Source organism: Aquarana catesbeiana, linkage group LG04 (assembly GCF_042186555.1).
Source record: "Aquarana catesbeiana isolate 2022-GZ linkage group LG04, ASM4218655v1, whole genome shotgun sequence".
NCBI classification, from domain to species: domain Eukaryota; kingdom Metazoa; phylum Chordata; class Amphibia; order Anura; family Ranidae; genus Aquarana; species Aquarana catesbeiana.
The window spans coordinates 667,457,802-667,478,141 of NC_133327.1; the positions used below are offsets into that span (position 1 = coordinate 667,457,802).

The 20,340-nt window shown below is 42.6% G+C and overlaps 1 protein-coding gene across 2 annotated transcripts in view; it reads right to left on the reverse strand.

The window, feature by feature from the left end:
- ASB3 (ankyrin repeat and SOCS box containing 3) overlaps nt 1-20,340 on the reverse strand; it is a 248,972-nt gene that overhangs the window by 114,817 nt on the left and 113,815 nt on the right. For both annotated transcript variants that reach the window (XM_073628560.1, XM_073628559.1), the window contains exon 7: nt 19,396-19,593. In XM_073628560.1, the coding sequence (XP_073484661.1) occupies nt 19,396-19,593 (198 nt within the window). The remainder of the gene's footprint in view (nt 1-19,395; nt 19,594-20,340) is intronic.

Sequence of the window (20,340 nt, forward strand, 5' to 3'; positions counted from 1 at the left end):
CACATACCATGTTTTGAATAAGTGTGATTGCTTATAAGTTATTTTTAGCACCAAACTGTATGTTTTAGATTCACACACACAATAACCTAACCTCCTGCAAAACAGTATATACAACTTAAAATATCTAGTCCCTACATCTAAGTCAGGTCATCATACAAGGTACAGAAGGGTGACCTACCACTATAATTGTACTATACTAGAGCAGCGCCACACCTACATTCGCTTTTTGTTCCACTAGATTTTAGTTAGGGGTATTAGTGTATACCAGGGCTCGACAAACCCCGGGCGCCAGGTCATATTTGCGACTAGAATTAGCGACCTGGCGCCTGGGGCGGCACACCTGCGGTATCCTGTCTCCGTGCGGACCCCGACCCCCCCCGTGCGATCGCGTCCGGCCGCGGCGGCCGCTAATTGAGGCCGCGGCTTTGCGCCCTTCTGCAGTACTTCTGGAATCTGGCGCCATCTTGTGGTGGCCGTTGGTATGACAACACAACCAGCAATGCTAATGCAATGCTAATGGAGCTTCCCCTGCCTGTTTTCACTGCCCGCCCATCTCCTTCCCAAAGTGGAGAAGAGAAGGAAGTGAATGTGGGGGATAGCCTTTTTTTTTTTTCATAATAGCTTTTATTTTTATTTATTTTTTTAAAGTAAAAACTGTTTATTTTTTTCTTAATTAAAATTAATTAATTTGTTATCTCCCTGCTTGGCCCCTTTCACACGGGCTGTCTGATCAGGTTCAGTCTTTCAGGCGGACCTGATTGGACCCTTAGAGCCCTTTCACACCGAGCCGCGGGGGGGGCGTCGGCGGTAAAGCGCCGCTATTTTTAGCGCCACTTTACCGTCGTTTTAGCGGTGCTATTCGGCCGCTAGCGGGGCGGTCTTTCTGTGTAAATTTAGGATTAGTTATTTTATATTATATATATTTTATTTTTTATATTGAAAATAAAGCTGTCGGTCGTTTAAAAAAAACCTGGCTCCTAACTTTTTTAGCTGGCTCCCAGATTCCAAGCAAATTTATCAAGCCCTGGTGTATACAAATGCACGCCACACTTTTCACATATCGATTTGTAGAAATTTTGAAAACTGTTTTGACTATTCCTTCCATTTCACAATGATGTGCCCCTTTGTGTTGGTCTATCACATAAAATACATTTACGTTTTTGTTGTAACATGACAAAATGTGGAAAATTTCAAGGGGTATGAATAATTTCTCAAGGCACTGTACCGAAACCAGCAGGTGGTTTAGGCTCTCACCGTGCCGCTGAGAACCCGAGCCAGCCGCTCCTGCCCCATGCACTGCCTCGGCACTCAAGTGAGCGCTGGAGAGACGGAGCAGAGCGCCGGTGATTGACAGTCGCCATTCTCTACTCACTGAAGACTGAGTACTGATTGATCATCAATCTTTGAACACTCAGTTCTCGGTGTAGAAATGGCAGGGAACAGATGCACCATCAGATCAATGTGGTAACCACCTACAGTAGGTGAGTATGATTATGTTTTTGAAATCCTGCACTTCTCTTTTAAATAGCGGTGATGTTCTAAGGTCTCCCTAGCTGCCACTACCGGTGTGCTCTTTAATCCTCATCGGTTGCCTCCATACCGCTCTTCACTGTCAGCTGTTGTAGAATCTAGATGTAGCCATGTAAAAGGCTTCTGATTTTTCCATTAGGAATGATAACACCTAGCATAACTGTTTTCACACTCAATAAACACATCCATTTGACAGCCCATCAAGAACATAGTGCCTCAGCTTATCTCTGATTAGTTGACAGAGCACACCAGTAATCATCTGATGATCTCCTCAACTGCCCAATCAACATCTCACGGTTGGCGCTTGACTGCTGCAATATTTTGTGCCCGTATGCAGTTAGACTGCCGAAAAAGAAGCCTTCAGACTGTGCAATGCCATTGATTCTCTACATGGGTATCATAAACAGCAGGAGGAGGTCTCATAGCCTAGATATTTCATTGATATTTATAAGAGATGCGAGATCTGCCCATCATCGTGATCTGCACCGCCAAACATGCCACAATTTTTTTCGTAACTTCACTTGGGTGACATTTTATTTTATTGCACATGCAGTATGTCTTCTTCTATGAAACTGTGAAAATGTAACGACCTTTCATCGATCACAGAGATCTGTCAACATGCTGAAATCTCTCTGCGAGAGATAACAGTATGGTTTTATGCTTGTTATCACTCACACGTCTGGTTGTTGACTGAGCATGCAGCAAACAATGGTTAGCTAACCACTTGTGTGTATTGAACCGTTAGGCTCCATGTACACGGGACGTTTTTACAACCTCTCCTGAATGATTAAAGTTGCCAGATAAGTAACTGATGTTGAAAACTTCCGTTTTGCCAAGTTTAGCTGCGTTTGCGTTTAGAAGCGTTTTTTTTCTTCAAAAAGCCAAAAATGAAAGACGATTGTAAACGTGAGTTACTGCGTTTAGACGCGTTTAGCCACGTTTGGCGCTTGAAATGCCTGTAAACACAGCTTCTGAACGCATTTTTTTGCATTCCAAAAATTGCCTCTAAACTCAACTGCCTAGAAATGACTATAAAGGACCCCGTGTACTGATAAGATAACATAGAGGAGAGTTCAGGGGCAATTGAAAAAAAACGCCCAACTCCTCCTAAACGTCCGTTTAGCAGCAGAATAGTACATAAAGCCTTAGGCACAATGCACACTTTAAGCCCCAGGGAGCCGTGGAGGTAAGCTGGGCATACGCCGTTAGCATTTAGTTGAAAAATTGTGGTTTACAAAATATATATTTGAAAGAAAAAAAAACATTTTGCTCTTTTATGTGAACATGTGAAATTCTAACTGTTAATTTGGTCCTCGTCAGGAAAAATTGCATATGTGCTAGGGAAAGTTTTATCTGGAATTAGAACTTTTGTGGTCAACATAATAGTTCTTTTAAATGATTATGTATGACGGGGTGCCCAACATTTTGAGGAGCGAGGGCCACTTTAGCGACCTGGTAACCGGTCGCGGGCCACAATGAGCGTATAGGGCGGATAGCAGGTCTGTGTCCACTCTGCAGAGATGGATGCAGCCCGCTCTACCCCAAGGGCCCTCCGATCCGCCCAGACAGAAGGGGACAGATCCACTTCTGTTTTTTTAAGCAGATCAGATTGCAGATAGGCAGATGTAAACGGACACAAGTCCGTTTACATCTGCCTCTCTATAGAAGTGAATGGAGAGTCCACCTGAAAAACAGACAGGCGGATCCAATCGGACCGATCGCGTGAAAGGGGCCTAAGGCTGCTGATGCACAGCGGTTTACCTGCATCTCAACTGACCTCAATCTTCACTTCTTCCTCAGGATTCCTGCAACTGGTTGCTGCTGTCCCCCAGGTGGTTATGGCTGGCCGGTACTGATGGTACTGGTACTGCTGGTGGGTACTGGTACTGCTGGCTGGTATTGCTGGCTAGTACTGGTACTACTGGCGGGTACTGGTACTGCTGGCGGATACTGCTGGCTGGTACTGGTGGTGGGTACTGCTGGCTGGTACTGGTACTGATGGCAGGTACTGGTACGGATGGCAGGTACTGCTGGCTGGTACTGATGATGGGTACTGGCACTGCTGGCTGGTACTGCTGGCTGGTGCTGGTACTGATGGTGTGTGCTGGTACTGATGGTGTGTACTGGTACTGCTGGCACCGATGACTGCTACTAGTACCTGGTACTGATACTGCTGGCTGGTACTGATGGCTGCTGTCCCAGATCGCGGGTTCCCGTGTCCCGACCTGCCCCCCCCCGAGCATCATTGTAACAGAAGCATGAGGCTGCAGTAGAGAGCAGAACTGATACTTCCTGTCACAGACGGAGTACATTTGGTATCACTCTGCCTGTGAAGGAGCCAGCACTATACAGGAAGCATCGGCTCTGCTTCCTTTAGCGGCGGCTCCGTTCTTCGTGCTGATGCTCGGAGATGGCGGGAACCCGCGATCTGGGCTTGCCGACCCGCCATTTCAGAGCAAGACGTGGCGGGCCACATCAGAGGGCGCTAGTGGCTGGGCACCCCGATGTACAATATAGGTTTGTGTTTCGTGCATGCAAAATGAGATTTGCAAGTAGATTCTATTAACACACACAGTATCTCACAAAAGTGAGTACACCCCTCGCATTTTTGTAAATATTTTATTATATCTTTTCATGTGACAACACTGAAGAAATGACACTTTGCTACAATGTAAAGTAGTGAGTGTACAGCTTGTATAAGGACCCATGTACATTGCTGCCAGTAAACGGACTTTAGGAGCAGTTGGGCATTTTTTTTCAGCTGCTCCTGAACTCTCCTCTATGTTATCAGTACATGTACACTCGGGCGTTTAGTCGTTTCTAGGCAGTTGAGTTTAGAAGCTTTTTTTGTTAACGAAGTTAAGCAACGTCCCGTGTACATGAAGCCTTATAGTGTCCATTTGTTGTCCCCTCAAAATAACTCAACACACAGCCATTAATGTCTAAACCGCTGGCAACAAAAGTGAGTACACCTCTAAGTGAAAATGTCCAAATTGGGCCCAATTAGCAATTTTCCCTCCCCGGTGTCATGTGACTCGTTAGTGTTACAAGGTCTCAAGTGTGAATGGGGAGCAGGTGTGTTAAATCTGGTGTTATCGCTCTCTCATACTGGTCACTGGAAGTTCAACATGGCACCTCATATCCTATATAGGTCATGCTACTTACAGCTTATAACAAGGTTGACAGTGCTGCATTTCTTAGCAATGGAAATAGTTTGGGACAAATGAACTAAGTAACACAAAACCTGGAGTTTGGCTTTTACAGGACAAGCTAAAGATAGAAGCTGATTGGTTACTGTGAACATCTGCTCCAGATTCTGTATGGTCCACTTTTAGCAAATTCCCTCCCCAAAAATCTTTCGCTTATTTGGTGGCCAACGCTCCTTTAGAGCCCTTTCACACCGAGCCGCGGGGGGCGTCGGCGGCGCTATTTTTAGCGCTGCTTTACCGTGGCTATTCGGCGATATTTAACCCAAAAAGGGGTTAAATCCGCCCGCAAAACGCCGCCAGAGCGGCATTTTGCCAGCAGTGTCGCAGCGCTGCCCCATTGATTTCAATGGGGAGCAGAGGTGGAGGAGCGGTGAGTTCACCGCTCCTTCACCACTCCAAAGAAGCTGCTGGCAGGACTTTTTGTGACGCCCTGCCAGCGCAGCGCTCCAGTGTGAAACAGCCAAATTTGAAAGGAAATTCCAATACCTATAATTTAATATTTATTGTTAGTTATTATTTCAGATTTTCGGGTTTTCGAATTTTCATTCTTTTGAATGTTCAGATTTTCCATTCTTATTTTTGAATTCTTGAATTTTCAAATTTCCAAATTTTTGAATCTCCCAATTTCGAACAATTTCCAATTTCCGGAATTTCCAATTTCCGGAATTTCCAATTTCTAATTTCTGAATTTCCAAATTTCTGAAATTCCGAAATTTAGATTTTCAGAAATTCGAAATTTCGGAAATTCGAAATCTCGGAAATTAACGAATTTGTCAAAATTTGTTAAAAAACGAATTCGGAACTAAACAAATTGCACATGTCTAAAAGCAACCCCCCCCCCCCCCAGCATTTTTGGCTGTGGCCATCTTGAGTAAGGGCAGATGATTCATGTAGCATAGACTTCCTGGAATCCATCTGCCCTTCGGTCAAGCATGCATGCAGGAGAGAGTGTGCTTAGCTGCAAGTAAATACGATATACTTTCCTATCTATTTACTAATGCTAGCTGCATGAGGATTAAAAATAATCAACATTAATTGGGAGAATGAAGTTCCACTTTAAATAACAATAATGGCCTCATGTTGTTTTTGGACGGCACATACTGAAAAGGGACACGATGAACACTGGTGAGGATATCCCACTCATCTATGTTCATATAGTCGTTTGCTGTAGACAAAACAAAACAAGCTAATGATGTACAGGGATTTTGGGAGACATGCTCCAGTTGATACACTGTAAAACTCTATACAATAAAACCTTAAGCAGTGCTTCATTGCAAGCTTCATGAATAATTTATGGAGGGACCTGCCAGAGAATATGCTGGCTATTATCCAGGCGTACGTGTTCACATGTGCAACCAAGGACTTGGATGAGTTCCTGCCTAGAGCAATTTCAAATCATCCACAGCCTGACCACAGAAACATTAACTATAATAGGTTAGCTATAATGCAAATGCTGTCATTAGGAAAAGGGAAAATCTCAGGCCAGTGCTTGTACGTACTTTTAGGCAAAGTGGATTTATCTAGGTAGAATACATTTTGCTCACGCTTTTTATGAATTGCTCCCCAACCTACGTGAGAAGTGATGGTGGGAGATCAAATTATATGTGAACCGAAGAAGAACCTCAAGCAAAATTGAAAATTAAATATGTATGGCCGAAAGCCTTATACCTTGTGCTGGCTGTTTGTTTCTGGAGTCAATTCTTGGAATAAAAAAAAAAAAGTTCCATGAGGTTTTGGGCTTCCAGCATGAACTCCATGGTTCTGTGGGTTCTGGACAATTGGTTAGTTCAATATTTTAGTGGCCCCTTTTCTAATTTTAACCACTTGCCGACCGGCACATATACGTCGGCACTTTGAAGATGGATTTCTTGGCAACAGCAGCAGCTGCTGCCACAACCGAGGTATCCATCTTTGGAGACCCGGCGGTTCTGTTTTACGATAATGGTGGTCTCTGTGGCGGATTCGCTGAGAGATCACCATTATTGGCGGCGGGAGAGGGGCCACCCCCCTTCCCGCCACTCTTCCGCGCCCTCTGCCACTTACCAGAGCGTCAGGATCGGCGGAGGTGATCGGGACCTGTCCATGGAGACGAGTGAGGCTAATGCCGCGTACACACGACCGGACTTTACGTAGTTCAAACGGAGTTCCGACGAAACGGACTTGCCTACACACGATCCCACCAAAGTCTGATCGTTTCGAATGTGATGACGTACGACCGGACTAGAATAAGGAAGTTCATAGCCAGTAGCCAATAGCTGCCCTTGCGTCGTTTTTGGTCCGTTGGACTAGCATACAGACAAACGGATTTTCCGATAGGATTCGAGTCCGTCGGAAAGATTTGAAACATGTTCTATTTCTGAAGTCCGTCAGATTTTTCGACAGAAAAGGTCTGATATAGCCCACATACAATCGAATTGTCCGACGGATTCGTTCCGTCGGACCTTGGCTGTTGAAAAGTCCGGTCGTGTGTACACGGCATTAGATGGCCCCCACCCGTTTCCATACCATAGCAGGGCGGAAGCGACGTCAAAACATCACTTCCACCCAGAAGTCTTAAAGGGCCATTTTTCTGTTGTCATTATTTCAAATGACAATTTTTTTTTGCATTTAAGTCCAAATATGAGATCTGAGGACTTTTTGACCCCAGATCTCATATTTAAGAGGACCTGTCATGCTTTTTTCTATTACAAGGGATGTTTACATTCCTTGTAGTAGGAATAAAAGTGACCCAATTTTTTTTTTTTTAAAAGAACAGTGTAAAAATAAAAGTTAAAATAAATAAAAAAAAAAAAAAAAAAAAAGTTTAAAACGCACCCTGTCCTGACGAGGTCGCGTGCAGAAGCAAAGCATACGTGAGTAGCGCCTTCATTTGAAAATGGTGGTCAAACCACACATGTGAGGCATCACCGTAATCATTAGAGCGAGAGGAATAATTCTAGCACTAGACCTCTTCTGTAACTCAAAACATGCAACCTGTAGAATTTTTTAAACGTCGCCTATGGAGATTAAGGGTAAAAGTTTGACGCCATTCCACGAGCGGGGGCAATTTTTAAGCATGACATGTTGGGTATCAATTTACTCGGCGTAACATTATCTTTCACAATATTAACAAAATTGCGCTAACTTTACTGTTGTCTTATTTTTTTATTCAAAAAAAGTGAATTTTTTCCTAAAAAAGTGCGCTTGTAAGACCGCTGCGCAAATACGGTGTGACAAAAAGTATTGCAATGAGTGTCATTTTATTCTCTAGGGTGTTAGAAAAAAATATATAATGTTTGGGGGTTCTAAGTAATTTTCTAGCAAAAAAAAAAACGTGTTTTTAACTTGTAAACACCGTGTCTGAAAAAGAGGCTTGGTCTTTAAGTGATTAAGGACCAAGTCGCTTTCTGAGATGTGTTGTTTTTCATGTTAAAAACTGTTTTTTTTTGCTAGAAAATTACTTGGAACCCCCAAACATTATACATTTTTTCCCTAACACCCTAGAGAAAAAAATGGTGGTTGTTGCAATACTTTCTGTCACACCGTATTTGCGCAGCGGTCTTACAAGCGCAATTTTTTAGCAAAAAAATTCACCCTCAAAAATCTCCATAAGCGACGTTTAAAAAATTCTACAGGTTGCATGTTTTGAATTACAGAGGAGGTCTAGGGCGAGAATTATTGCTCTTGCTCCAACGATCGCGGTGATACCTCACATGTGTGGTTTGACCACCGTTTTCAAATGCGGGCGTTACTCACGTATGCGTTCGCTTCTGCATGCGAGCTCGTCAGGACGGGGTGCGTTTAAACTTTTTTTTTTCTTATTTATTTTAACTTTAATTTTTACACTGTTCTTTTAAAAAAAAAAAAAATTGTGTCACTTTTATTCCTATTACAAGGAATGTAAACATCCTTTGTAAAAGAAAAAAGCATAACAGGACGTCTTAAACATGAGATCTGGGGTCAAAAAGACCTCAAAACTCACATTTACACTAAAATGCAATAAATAAAAATAATAATAAAAAAAAAATTGTCATTTTAAAAAATACAAAAAAAATGGCCCTTTAAGAACTATGGCCGGAAGTGAAGTTTTTGACGTCGCTTCCGCCCTGCAACGATATGAAGACGGGTGGGGGCCATCTTCCTCTCACTCATCTCCATGTCAGACTAGGGAAAGGATCCGATCACCTCCACCGACGACTCCGGTAAGTGGCGGAGGGCACCGGAGTGCGGCGGGAGGGGGGCTCTCTACCGCCGCCTATAAAAGTGATCTTGCGACGAATCCGCCGCAGAGATCACTTTTATCTTGAAGCAGATTGCTCGTTGAAGAAGAGGATACCGGGGTTATGGTGGCTAGCTGCTGCCATAACAACGATATCCCTCTTCAAAGTACCGACGTATAACGAGGGTGGGCGGTCCGGAAGTGGTTAATATAACAATGCTACAGAACCCCCAACAGGTGAAATTTTTTTTTTTAACTGTACATTTTACTGTATTTTTTTTTTGGTCTACTCTAATGCCGCGTACACACAAGCGGACTTTACGGCAGACTTTGTCCGGCTGACTTTTTAAAGGGACTTTCCGAATGAACGGACTTGCCTACACACGATCAACCAACGTCCGACGAATTCGTACGTGATAATGTACGACCGGACTAAAACAAGGAAGTTCATAGCCAATAGCTGTCAGCTGCCCTAGCGTTGTTTTTTGTCCGTTGGACTAGCATACAGACGAGCAGATTTTTCGACCAGACTCGAGTCCGTTGAAAAGATTTGAAACATGTTTAATTTCTAGGTCTGTCGAACATTTGGGGAAAAAAAAGTCAGCTGGAGCCCACACACGATCGAATTGTCCGACAGACTCCGGTCCGCAGGACCAAGTATGCCATAAAATCCGGTAGTGTGTACGCAGCATAAGGCTTACAAGGGCCCTTTTGGTCATGTAAGTGTTAACTGCTCCAGATCCTTTTGATATCATCAGAGACAGCATGAAGCTCAATATTAGGCTTGCTCTGCAATTCTATTTCCTCTAAACATGCGTGCTTCTCGATTCTGTACCTATTTATAACTTCACCTAGAACCATGTCAGATCGCTGTCAGGCTATCAAATGAAAAGTGACGTAAAAAAAAAAAAAAAAAAAAAAAAAAGGCACATGAAAAAGAGGTGAGTAGGTGACCACGGGTACAATCCGATCTCCCCGACTCGCTCCCAGCCACACACACCATATGATACAAAACAAAAAAGTGTCAGTTTAGCGCTGGCTTCATTCAATTATAGAATCATGTCAAGTTCCAGAGACAGAGGAGGTTGATAACGGCTATTGGAAAGAGTAGAAACTTGAATGCAATTATGTTTTACAAGTCTGTTCAACAGTCAGGCTTCCCAGAGGAATATTTAGGCAGATCATTTATCACTTTTGAGGCCCGGTGAGTGTATTGATGAGAGCGTTCTCCGCAAAATAATAGATTCTTGTTTTCCGTTCAAAGTGTGTATTTGTTCTAGAACTTTGCCGCTGACTAAGGATAATTTTAACCAGGACGGCTAATTTTGTACCCGCATGACAACACTGGTTAATGGCTATTATTTAACAAAATGAAGAGCAAACAGAGCAAGGCGAAGTAACCAATCAGAAATAAATCTTCTGTTGTTCCGGCAGTTCATGGTAAATGGAAGGGGACATCTGATTGGATGAAAGGATTCAGGTTTTTTTTTTTTTTATCAGGCCCTGGAGTCAAGGCAGACAGAAAATAACCCCACAAAACTAGAATCTATATTCAATAACCACTTGCCGTCTGCGCTATAGCTGAATGATGGCCACAGGGCGGACCTGAATTTCCGGGAGGCCATCATATGACGTCCTTCCCTGTGCACGCGCCTCGCGCGGCCCCTGCAGAGCGCGCTGTGATCACAGAGTCACTGAGACTAGGGTGATCACTGATCCGAGTAAGGGGCGGGTCCCGACCCCTTACCACGTGATCAGCTGTCAGCCAATGACAGCTGATCATATGATGTAAACAAAAGCTCGGTAATCTTTTTTTTTTTTGTCCTCACGCTGAGAAAAAAAAGCCAATCACCGGCTTATCTGCAAGGGACAGCGGTCCCGAAGAGGAAGAGGCAATTATGCCTCATCTGAGCCCACCAGTACCCCCTGCCAGTGCCACCTGCCCACCAGTGCCACCTATCAATGCCCACCAGTAGTGCCAATCAGTGCCACCTAGCAGTGCTGCCTATCAGTGTAACCTATCAGTGCCCATCACTGCCACCTCATCAGCGTACATCAACGAAGGAGAAAAATTACCTGTTTGCAAAATTTTATAACAACGCATATATATATATATATATATATATATATATATATATATATATATATATATATATATATATATATATATATATATATATATATATATATATATATATATATAAAAAAATTTAAATTCCATCTTTAACAAAAAATAAAAACCGCAGAGGTGATCAAATACCACCAAAAGAAAGCTCTATTTGTGTGAAAAAAATGATAAAAATTTCATTTGAGTACAGTGTTGTATGACCGCGCAATTGTCATTCAAAGTGCAGGCTGAAGGCTGAAAATTGGTCTGGGCAGGAGGGGGTTTAAGTACCCAGTAAGCAAGTGGTTAATATATCATCATTAAATGTATTCTTTAAACCACTTACTGACCACCGCACGCTGATATACGTCGGCACAATGGCAGCGGTGGGCAAATGGGCGTACCTGTAAGTCCCCTTTAATTTGCGGGGCTAGCAGGCTCGTGCACGCCGCGCACAGCGTGACCATTCCCGCGGGATCGGCGGACTCGATTTCCGCCGGTCTCCCAGCGATCGTGTCACGAGGTCGCAGAACGCAGAAGTGCCTATGTAAACAAGGCATTTCCCGGTTCTGCCTAGTGACAAGGCAGAGATCACTGCTCCCTGTCATCGGGAGCAATGATCGCTGTCATGTGAGTTATAGCCCATCCCCCCCACAGTTAGAATCACTCCCTAGGATACACTCCCAACCCCTTCATCACCCACTAGTGGTTTACCCCTTCCCTGCCAGTGTCATTTACACAGTAATCAGTGCATTTTTATAGCACTGATCGCTGTATAAATGACAATGGTCCCAAAATAGTGTCAAAAAGTGTCCGATGTGTCCGCCATAATGCCGCAGTCACGATAAAAATCGCAGATCACCGCCATTACTAATAAAAAAAATAATAATAAAAATGCCATAAATCTATCCCCTATTTTGTAGACTCTATTACTTCTGTGCAAACCAATCAATATACACTTATTGTGATTTTGTTTACCAAAAATATGTAGAATACAGATCGGCCTAAACTGAGGAAAAAAATGTTTTTTTTATATATTTTTGGGGGGTATTTATTATAGCAAAAAGTAAAAAATATTGCGGTTTTTCAACATTGTCGCTATTTTTTTGTTCATAGTGCAAAAAATAAAAACCACAGAGGTGATCAAAATCCCACCAAAAGAAAGCTCTACTTGTGGGAAAAAAGGACGTCAATTTTGTTTGTGGGCAACGTTGCACGACCGCGCAATTGTCAGCTAAAGTGCCGAATCGCAAAAAGTGCTCTGGTCAGGAAGGGGGTAAAATCTTCCGGGGCTGAAGCGGATTAAGTGTTTGTTACCCCAGCATTTCAAATTCCTGATACATGTCTGCTGTACTTTGTACTTGTATGAAGTCTCCCGTTCTCTATGAATTGCTTCCAAAGTGTGAAATCCCTGGTGTTCCCTTTAGTCCCCTTGCTTTTCTATTAAAAACTGACCACACCAAGCAGAACACATGGTGGTCAGTTCTCTAGCTATGCTGGGAACTCAGGGCACTCTCCTCCAAATATCAGACTTGTCCTGACACCCCCCCCCCCCTGCACAGCCATTCACTGGGCTGATCAGTGTACTGCTGATTCTCCGCCCCCAGCTCTTATGCAGCTGAGGACAGGGGGAGTGTGATTAAAAAAAAATTGCACTGTGGTGTAAACTGGCCCTAAAAGTGTTTGTTACCCCAGCACCTCATATTCCTGATATGTGGCTGCTGTACCATGTACTTGTATGAGAAAGTATCCTGTTCTCTTTAGATTGCTTCCTTTGTGTGAAATCCCCGGTGTTCCTGCCAGTCCCTCAGTTTTTCATATTAAAAACTGACCACACTAGGCATGAGAGCACAGTTCTCTAGCTGTGCTGGGAATTCACCCTGTTCTCCTCCAATGATCAGACTTGTCATGACACACCCCCCGCCCCACATAGCCTTTCACTGGGAAGCTCAGTGTGCTGCTGTTTCTCCTCCCCCCAGCTCTTATGCAGCTGAGAACAGAGGGAATGTGATCACTTATATAAAAGGAAAATGTATTTATTTATTTTTTATATGTATACAAAAATATTTTACCTTTTATTTCTATTTTAACCTGAATAGGTTGTTTTACAAGGTGATGGTTTACAATCACTTTAGTACATCATTGCATTTATTCTTTAAAGCGTTTGTTACCCCAGCATTTCTTTTCCAATGGTTTTTATTGGTAATTTTTCAACTACAAATAAAAGTGATGTACAATACAATAATCTTACTTTGGTCCAGCTTATTAAAGAACTGGGTACATACAAAAAAAAAAAAAAAAAAAAGCAAAATTAAACTCCTATGGGTAGCTTCCCATTCGTTGGTCAGGTATTGTTACCCCAGCATTTCAAATTCCTGATATGTGGCTGCTGTACAATGTACTTGTATGAAAAAGGAAGGCTGCTCTCCTCCAGTGACCAGACTTGTCTTGACACGCCCCCCCCTCCCCTTTACATCCTTTCACTGGGAAGCTCAGTGTTCTGCTGTTTCTCCTCCCCCAGCTCTTAAGCAACTGAGAACAAAGGGAATGTGATCATTTATAAAAAAAAAGGTATTTATGTATGATTATTATTTTTTTTTTTTTTTTTTTTTATATCCATACACAAATGTCTGCCTTTGTATAAATTTTAAACTAAATGGGTTGATTTACAAGGTGATTGCTTACAATCACTTTAACCAGTTCCCACCTAGGCCAATGCTGACACTTCTCTCCTACATGTGAAAATCAGTATTTTTTTGCTAGAAAGTTACTCGAAACCCCCAAACATGATATGTATATTTTTAGCAGAGACCCTAGAAAATAAAAAGGCAATCGCTGCAATTCTTTTATGTCATACCTTAGTGAAATTTTAATGCAAAATAGCACAATACATAACCCGATCTTGTTAAAATATAAAAGATGATGTTACCCCAAGTAAATAGATACCCAACATGTCACGCTTTAAAAGGGGGGGAGGGGGGGCTTTAAAAAAAAAAAAAAAAAAATTATTATAATTTTATTTTTACATTTTCACTTACCGTATTTATCGGCGTATAACACGCACAGGTGTATAACACGCACTTTCATTTTAAGAGGGAAGTTTCAGGAAAAAAAACTTAAATTTTAAATAAGGAACTTTGAAGCAAAATAAGGGTCGGTGCCAATCTGCAGCCTCACAAGTGCCATCAATGCAGCCTCATCAGTCCACATCAATGCAGCCTCACCATTGCCATCAATGCAGCAGCCTCACCATTGCCATCAATGCAGCAGCCTCAACATTGCCATCAGTGCAGCTTGATCGATGCCCATCTGCAGCCCAGAGGGGACAGGGAGGGGGACAGGACGAGCGCCGTCAGATTACATACAGTGAGAATCTCCTATGATAGACAGAACAGTGGTCCAAAGGCGGCCCAAGAGACGGGACTTCTTATTACAGATGCCGCCAAGTAAACAGGAGATTCTCGCTGTATGTAATCTGACGGCGCTCGTCCCGCCCCCCCTCCCTGTCCCCTCCGAGGCAGCTAAAATTAAAGTATTGGCGTATAACACGCACACGCTATTTGCACCCAATTTTAATGGTGAAAAAGTGAGTGTTATACGCCAATAAATACAGTAATTTTTTTATCATTTTTATTCCTATCAAAAGAAATGTAAACATCCTTTGTGACAGAAATAAGCCTGACAGGTCCTCTTTATGGAGACCGCAGATATCTCCTCTACCCTGGAAAGTATGAGATTAAAAAAAAAAAAATGATCTCTGCTTTGCAGGGGAATAAAATGGCAGTGTTTACATCTGCCAGAGCCAGAAATGACGTCGCTTCCAGCCTCCCAAGGTCAAAGAGATGGCCGGAGACCACCCTGTCCATGGTCAACTCAGCCATTGGATCCCGGGCTGACCGATCGCACGGGAAAGCCCGAAGAGGCACTGGTGGGTGGCGGGAGGAGAGGGGGGGATGTCCCCTCCCACTGCCTGTAAAAGCAATCCAGCGGCTAATCAGCCACTAGGATGGCTTTTACATTGAAGGGAATTGCTTAAAGAAAGGTAGCTGGATGATGCCTGTAGGAGAAAAACAACAATGGCGCCACTCTAAGTGTAGTATTAAAAACAAATTTAATGTATCTTTAAAATCAATACTCACAAGGGTACAAGTAAACGGGCGTGCAAAGAGTGAGATAATCATGCCAGGTGTCCCAGATGAGGTATAGAGTCACATCGTGCGGTGGCGTTCTATTCTTCTGACAGGATGCGCTGCTGTTTACTTGCTGTGTCCTGTCGCTGGAACGCGCTGTGTACAATCCGGGGAGCGGGGTCACTTCCGGGTCTGTGCTGGGATAGGCGACGCTATCCCAGCACAGACCCGGAAGTGACCCCGCTCCCCGGATTGTACACAGCGCGTTCCAGCGACAGGACACAGCAAGTAAACAGCAGCGCATCCTGTCAGAAGAATAGAACGCCACCGCACGATGTGACTCTATACCTCATCTGGGACACCTGGCATGATTATCTCACTCTTTGCACGCCCGTTTACTTGTACCCTTGTGAGTACTTGATTTTAAAGATACATTAAATTTGTTTTTAATACTACACTTAGAGTGGCGCCATTGTTGTTTTTCTCCTTCAGTACCCAGAGAATTGCTTCATCCTAATCTACAGGGCTGCCTTCTACAGTTGTTTTCTATGGACTAATTCAGTTTTAGTTTCATCTTGGACTTTAGCATTTTAGACTCATGCTGATTAGCATAAATTTATAATTTTATTTTTATTTATATTCTCTTTATTAAGTTATGTAACCACCCTTCAGTCATTCATTTTCTTTGTATTAGAGCAATATATGTATTTTTTGGGGGGCTCCAACTGTTTTATATTGGTTGAATGTAGCGCTCACATGTACATGTTGGATGATGCCTGTAGCTGCAGACATCATCCAGATATCTCCACTTCAAGTTCAGGATGTAATACGGGCAGGAAGTGGTTAAAGTGATTGTAAAGGTAAAATTTAAAATAAATAAATAAATAAATAACAAACATATCATACTTACCTCCACTGTGCAGCTCGTTTTGCACAGAGTGGCCGCGAACCTGATCTTCTAGGGTCCCCCGGTGGCTCTCGCGGCTCCTCCCCACATCTGATAACCCCCTAGGAGAAGCGCTTCCCCGAGGGGGTTACCTTGCGGGCGCACTCCCGAGTCCATAGTTCATATACAGGGGAGAGAGAGAGAAGAAGAAGTGAATTGAGTCAGTCAGTAGAGCTGCATTGCTCATGTGCTAACAAGGAGCATATTAATAGGCAGAGAGAGCAAAGTGACAGAGACATGAACTCATCAGTCTGCTGCTCCTTCTTCCATTATCCAGTCACAGGCAAATGATAAAGCCTCATGAACATGACCATTTGCAGGCTTAACCACTTCCAGTCCGTGCCAATCCTGACATTCCTCTCCTACATGTAAAAAAACATAATTTTCTTTTCTAGAAAAAAAAACTTAGAACCCCCAAACATTATATATTTTTTAAGCAGAGGTCCTAGAAAATAAAATGGCAGGCGTTGCATATTTTTGTGTCACAAGATATTTGCGCAGTGGTTTTTTAAACGCAAACTTTTAGGAAAAAATGAATTTTAATGCACAAAACTCACACAATATAATACCCAAATGTTTGGTAAAATATAAAAGATAATGTTGTGAGGAGTAAATAGATACCAAACATGTCATGCTTTAAAATTGCATCTGCCCGTGGAACGGCGCCAAGTTACAGTACTTAAAAATCTCCATAGGCAGCGTTCTAAAAGCCTTTACAGGTTACCAGTTTAGAGTTACACAGGAGGTCTGGTGCTAAAATGATTGCTCTCGCTCTGAAGCCTCACAGGTGTGGTATGATCACCATTTACATATGCTTGCAGGACCTACGTGCGTATCCACATTTGTAAGTGAGCACGGGGGAGATTTACTTTTTTTACTTTTTTTTTTTTTAATGCTGTACCTTTTAATTTTTTTTTTTTTTTATCAACTTTATTGCCCATAGAAGGGATAAACAACATCCCGTGTAATAGCATGGGCCATGACAGGTCCTCTGCATGGAGAGATCTGGGGTCTATTAGATCCCAGATCTCTCCTCTGGCCTCCAATGCAGCTGATCAGACACAGATCGGTCTGATCGGCTGCTTTACTGGCCGTTAATGGCTAGGTAAACAAGGAACCAAAACTAGAAGTGACTAAATCGTTGTCGCTTCTGGTTTTTGATGTCACACAGTAGAGCTGCACAATTAATCGTTAAGAATCATTATCGCAATTTTTTCCCACTGCGATCTTGACAAAAGTATTTCCAGATTCTTTCTATGCAGATAATTCTCTCTGCTCTGCTGAAGCCACAGCCCTCAAAAGACAGGAAGAAAAAAAAAAACAGGCAGTCTGCCAAGAATCACAACATTCTTTAGTAGTGGAACTAAGTCTAAACATTGTAACAATTTGTCAAAGGAATAGACTTCAGTGTGTAAATGAGGAAAGTTTAACCACTTAAACACTAAACCTTTTTCTGACATTTGTTGGTTTCAAATTAATATAATTTTTTTTTTTTTTGCTAGAAAATTACTTAGAACCCCCAAACATTATATACATTTTTTTTAGTAGAGACCCTAGAGAATAAAGTGGTGGTTGTTGCAATATTTTATGTCACGCTGTATTTGCGCAGCGGTCTTTCAAATGCAATTTTTTTGGAAAAAATGACTTTAATGAATTAAAAAAAAAAAAACTAACCAGTAAAGTTAGCCCAATTTTTTTGTATAATGTGAAAGATTTTACGCCGCGAGAATCGTGATCTTTATTCTAAGCAAAAAAAAAAAAAATCGTGATTCTCATTTTGGACAGAATCGTGCAGCTCTATCACACAGTGGGAGGAACAACATCCTCTCACTGTATGCCCACAGCCAGATGCTGCCGGACGCATTCCTTGCCAGGCTCCCCGATAGCAGAGGGGTGTGACTGCCTACTGTAAAAGTAATCCAGTGGCTTGTTAGCCGCTAGGATTACTTTTATTTTGTAGGGAATCACTGGCACTGAAAGATGATATCTTGAACATTGCTGCAGCTACAGTGATGACTGAGATTTCATCCTTCCCGTCTGAGGACATTTATAAATGTATGGCGGACAGGAAGTGCTTAAATAAGCCTAAAGTAAAATTCATAGCGTTTTCCCGTGCTAGAGGTGCCGCAGGTGGGGCGTACATCCAGCCACAGAAGTGAAGTGATGTTTGCCCCTGTACTTGTGTAAACTCAGTTTACATGATTAAAACAAGAGATGTGAATCCTCTACTTATTATATTAAAACTGGTATTACATCAGCGTCGGCATCAGTGTGCAGCCTGTTCATTTCTACTTGACAAATACCAATGTTCTACTTATGCAAGTGCAATAAAAACCCTGTCTGACATAAGGGTTGATTTACTAAAAACTGTAAAAGTGCAAAATCTGGGGCAGCTCTGCATAAAAACCATTCAGCTTCCAGGTTTTTTTGTCAAAGCTTAATTGAACAAGCTGAAGTTACAATCTGATTGGCTACCATGCACAGCTGCACCAGATTTTGCGCTCTCCACTTTTAGCTAATCAACCCCTGCGGTTTACAGTTTTCACAGCATATGTCATCCCATACAAATCTGCCTGATAATCAGTATATATATACAGTATATATTGACACTATAAGGAAGAATATGTGCAGGTATCATTTTTGTTCCCCTTACCAGACCTAAACCAGTTCACCTTTTCCCATCCCCAGATGCATATTCAGCTTCATCCGGGACCACCCCTATAGTTTACATCCCAACCCAAACATCTTCTAAACACTGGCTACACCTGTGCTGTAGGCCCCAATGGACCTCTATGGGGCTATGCTTAAAATGGGAGGTGCCTTATAAATGTCTATGGGAGCCTTTCTCAACCTTTTCAACACAGAGGAACCCTTGAAATAGTTCTCTCTCTCGGGGAAACCCTGCTAAAAATTTGAAATCTACAACTCATGATACAATAGTGTGATGGTCAGTGGGAAGAATGGTCCTTACACTTGTGGTCATTGGGAAGAATTACCTCCTTACAGATAGCTAAAAAGATCAATGGTGTCGGTGGGAACTTATCCGAGAAGCAGAAATGGCCCAATGCTGAAGGAACCTCTAGCAACCTCTGGAGGAACATTGGTTGAGAATCACTGGTCTATGGGACACTACTGCCCAGGCAGAGTCAGTGCACAGAAGGGCTTTGCATCTGGTAAGTATGCATCTGGTGAGGGAGATTGTGGGCAGGAAAGGAGAACTATACTGGTGTTTAATTAGCATGTATTCTTTAAAAAAAAAAAAAAAAGTACTGTACCCCTTTTGAACAGCCATACACATTGGTGATTTACATTCAAACATTGGGCACTCCTGAGCCTCCGGGCTGTATCCTCTAGCCAGTAACATCTCCAGGCATTCCTGGTGTCCTCCATAGACTGCAGAGTACACCGGACTGACCTGACTCTTCCCCGTGCCACAAACACGATCGGTCACTGATATCAGCATGTCCAGAATCCTGTAATCACATGTTCAAAAACATACAATTATTATTATTGTCCAACAAAGCCCTATTGTTTGGTCTAATTATAAATCTAGTGTATATTCTCAAACATCATCTGAGCTATAAGAATTCGGGCCCTTTTATAAGTAGGACAAAATAGGTACACACTCCAAAAAAGAAAAATTTAAAGAGGAAGGGGAAGGGGGAGATGAGCAGAAATTTTGATTTCAAGTGAAGTTCCACTTTAAATTGGTTGTAAACCTCAGTAATGAAATATGAACAGAGCATATCCCTCGATAGTGTGTACTTGTCTCAGTTAAGGGCTCTAAGTGTCATTTCTGTCTGATGCTTCCTTCCTCTGCTATCAGCATGAATCCCTTCTGACAAGTTTTCCTGACACTGAGAAAAAAAAGGTGATGGGGGAGGGAGCTCCAGCACACAGCCTCTGATGACAGCCTCAGCTATGGTGTTGTGTACTGTGTGAAAAGGGGGGGGGTTGTCCCTTTCCTTCAATCAGCTCTCAGAGCTCTCCTCAACGAGTTCTGCAGAATAGAACTTCAGCTCAGCTCTCTGAACCCCTTTTTTTCTGACAGCTCAGACAAGCTTTATAAATTGTGCACTTTATATGTAGAGAAGAGAAGACTGCAGATAAACAGGTACAACTTATGTAGGAAGATTTGTTTCATCTATGTGCATCGTCTGAGGCCAGTCACTTCACTGGGTATATGTAGCCTGAAGCTACAAAACGCTTGAGTGGAAAAA